The 3,587-nt window shown below is 39.1% G+C and overlaps 1 protein-coding gene across 1 annotated transcript in view; it reads left to right on the top strand.

The window, feature by feature from the left end:
* The window catches only part of ZNF483 (zinc finger protein 483), a 34,491-nt gene that overhangs the window by 5,108 nt on the left and 25,796 nt on the right, over positions 1-3,587 (top strand). The window contains exon 5 of the mRNA XM_033427458.2: positions 75-170. Within this exon, the coding sequence (XP_033283349.1) occupies positions 75-170 (96 nt within the window). The remainder of the gene's footprint in view (positions 1-74; positions 171-3,587) is intronic.

The raw sequence follows: 3,587 nt of genomic DNA on the forward strand, positions 1-3,587 counted from the left end.
CAGAAGCTGTGAATGTTGGAATGTCTTTGTTCTAGGCAAAAACAGCCATTTTCTATTCTTTTCTCTATGAGCAGGCTTTCCAGTTTCCAAGTTAGATTTGGTTTCCCAGCTAAAGTGGGCTGGACTACCACGGCTGCTGCAAAAACAAGCCTCAAGAGGCTCCAGACCAGGTGAGTTGGTGAAAAGTGGAGGAGGAAATTGAAGTAGTTGCTTTACCAAACCATTTGGAGGAATTTTGGAAATGTTGGGTGGGCTAGGTGCTAACATAGATGATTAGAATATCCACCTTGCCTTCCTGGAATGTTCATTTTAACAGGGGAGACTGTTAGTTTGGGTCCTCGAGAAGCAGGTGCCCAGATACAATTAGCCAGGTCAGAGACTTACTGGGGAGAATTCCAGGGAAGGAAAGCAGGGAGGGGACTGGAAGAGGCTGGGATTGCTGTTCAGAGCATGATGCAGGTCTGATACCTGTGACGAGAGAGGGAAGGAGGGAAGGCTGGGTAGGACGAGTCTTAGAATGAAGTGCAGGTTGAGGAAGTCTTGGCAAAGCTAAAAAAGAGTCTTCCCGCCAAGAGTTACCTATCACAGTCGTATGCCTCACGGAAATGGGCCTAGTATCCCTGCCATACTTGTCATTGACTGGGAGCACCCATGGGAAAGTGGCCTTGGTGTGATGCTGTGGTGGTCATTGAGCAGCAGTGGGGGGCTGTTGGGTAAGCACCCCAGAGGAGGAGTTCTTGAGAGGCACGTTCCCATGGATGCCATAGATGCAGACATCAGAACTAAACGTGTTGGTAATGGGATGTATGTCATAACGATGGCATGTGTAAGGGGCGGTGGGAAGATACAGGAGCAAGGGCTTAATTAACAATTGAATTGAGTCTTGGAGAAGAAATAGTTCGTTCAATGGACAGCATGTATAGTATAATCAATTTGTTAAAAGGAAAAAATGTACACATACATGTATATGTTTAAATGTATAGATACATATGGGATTTACTGTCTGGAGAACATTCATGTTAACCCTGGTTATCATTGAGGGATTACATTTTTTCTTTATTCTTCTCTTCCTTACACTTTAATAATAAACATATTAAGTTTGTATTTTTAAAAATTAAAATAAACGATTACTTATATATCAATATCTTGGTTTAAGGAAAAAACCAATAATTTACTTTGCTCTATTCCATCTTATTAACCGTTTATTTTAGTCAACCTATTGGCTGTTTCCAGCATAGTTACACAAATAAAGGACGGCAGTTGTCTTTTTATGTTTAAGTACATTGGGGAGAGTTATTTTGAAAATGGATTCTAAAAATGTTTTGAGTAAAATCTAGCAGCATTGGTATAAATACTGCCTCTCCCCGCAAGATGCTTATGTAAAAGAAGCATCATTTAGATGTACAACTTATTTAAAAAGTCATTTACAACGGAATGGAGAAAAAGGTTTTGACAAAGCCAGAATCAAGGGCTATGATTTATAAAAAGCTCGTGCAAATCAGTAATGAACACTGAGTATGTTAGAAAAATGATCAAAAGAACTTCAGCAGATAGCAAACCAAAATAACTGACAAAAATAAAATTTAAATAGCTGTTAACATGAAAAAAGTGTTCCAAATCACTGGTCAACAATGTAATTTACATTTAAGGAACAGTACTATTTATTATGAATCAAATTTGCAAAGGTTTAGAGAAAAAGCATTTAACCATAGATGAGTAGTCAGGTACTTATCATCATGTATTATGTGGTGATAGAATTTTTCTACCCTTTGGTTCAGTGATTCCACTTTTATGACTCAGTTCTGAGGAAATATTAATCATTTGATAAACATGCCATAAGGAAATAACTAAATAGTAATATATTGATATGAGGGATTATTATGTGATTAAAATCGTGAAGAATCAACCAATGAGATGGGAACGGATTATGAATAAAAAAAAAGTAACCCTACATATTATACATAGATATTCTATTCTACAATGTACAGAAAAATTTCCAGAAGAAAAAACACAGAATTTTTAATAATGGTTAACTTCTGGGTAATAGGATTTCATGTCTTATTTTATTTCTTTATTTTTTGAAAAGCACTCATTAGCATTTAATGAACCTCCCTCCATGTAGCTTCAGGCTGCCAGGACAGTGCCCCCCCAGCTCCCTGCCAATCTTCTCAGCTCTTCTGCTGAAGAATTTGGCCTTCAGAATGACAGGCTGCTTTAGGAGCTCTCTCTTCCCCAGAACTTTGTAGTAGCCCGATTGCTCCACATTAGTGATAGGAGCAGCTCCAGTCTTGTTTTTGGCAGCATTTAGCATATCTGCTCACTGACCAAGGTCCACAGTTTATCCAAGTTGACATTGGGACAGAAGCTCTAGTTCCTTGCTAAGTGGTAATGCCTCGTACCAACTTTCCCAGAGTAACCCTGGGTGATATTTGTTGAAATTGACCCTGTGGTGACATGTGTCACCAGCATTACCCTGGACTCCCAGATGCTTCTGGTGTTTGCTGATGCGGTCATGACTGTGGCTCATGTGGCCCCCTAAGCTTCCAGGTCTTTCTTAGTCTGGATGGAATGTTGGTGACTGTCAAGTCTTGAGAGCCATCCAGGGTTTCGTATTTTATAGTTATCTGGTTAAAAAAACGGTCTTATGAAAGTGACACTAGAATCTCATAACTAAGAGCCAGGATGAATGATGTGGTTAATAAAGGAATTCAGGGTTCTGAGAGGAGCACAGATCTCAAGAGGGTGGTGTTGGAGATTGTGGGACTCATACCCTAGGCCCTATCAGATTTCTGTGTTTGTGATAGTGAAGGTGCACAGGGATTGAATTCTAGGCAGTATGAAGTATTAAGATGCAGTCGTGTAGTAGGGACACTAAATGGATGCCTGGTTAGAGTATTCATAAAGTTGGTAGGGCCAGATTGTTGTAACCTTTGAAAGTCTAGCATAGGTGTTGTTGAATATCTGTGATGTGATTAACATTGTCTATAAACTTAGTGCTATTTGGCTGCTTTGAGGAGAGGCAGTATGGTATAAGGGTCAAAAGTGTGGGCTTTGGTGTCAGACTGGGTTAAAAATCTGGCTCTACCACTTATAGTACATGTGACCTTGGGAAAGCTGCTTACACTCTTTCTGCCTAGTTGTCACATCCATAAAACAGGGATAATAATAGGACCTACTTCATAGAGTTATTGTGAAAATTAAGTGAAATACAAGTAAAGTGTTTGGTATGGGACCTGGCATTTGGTAATTATTCAATAAATGATTGCACTATCATTATTATTTGGAAGGAGAATAGATTGGATGGTAAGAGGAATAAGTTTGAACCTATTATAGAAATTTGAAATGAGGGTGAGAACTTGCATCTCTAACTATAAAGCACAAACCTTTCATCTTCCTCAGTATTTTTCCTAAGCTCTAAGTTTCCCCAGTTCCCTCATGTCACTTTTCCCTTCCCTGTTTTATGAGACTCTGAGAATTATCCACGCCCTGTTCCTTACAGTCTCTACTGTCTCTATTCCTATTTTAGTCCCAAATGCAGCAGCTTCCTTTATTGCAAACAGGAATATTCTATTTGTTATTTCTTTTAG

This window comes from Orcinus orca, chromosome 6, assembly GCF_937001465.1.
Source record: "Orcinus orca chromosome 6, mOrcOrc1.1, whole genome shotgun sequence".
Lineage (NCBI taxonomy): Eukaryota > Metazoa > Chordata > Mammalia > Artiodactyla > Delphinidae > Orcinus > Orcinus orca.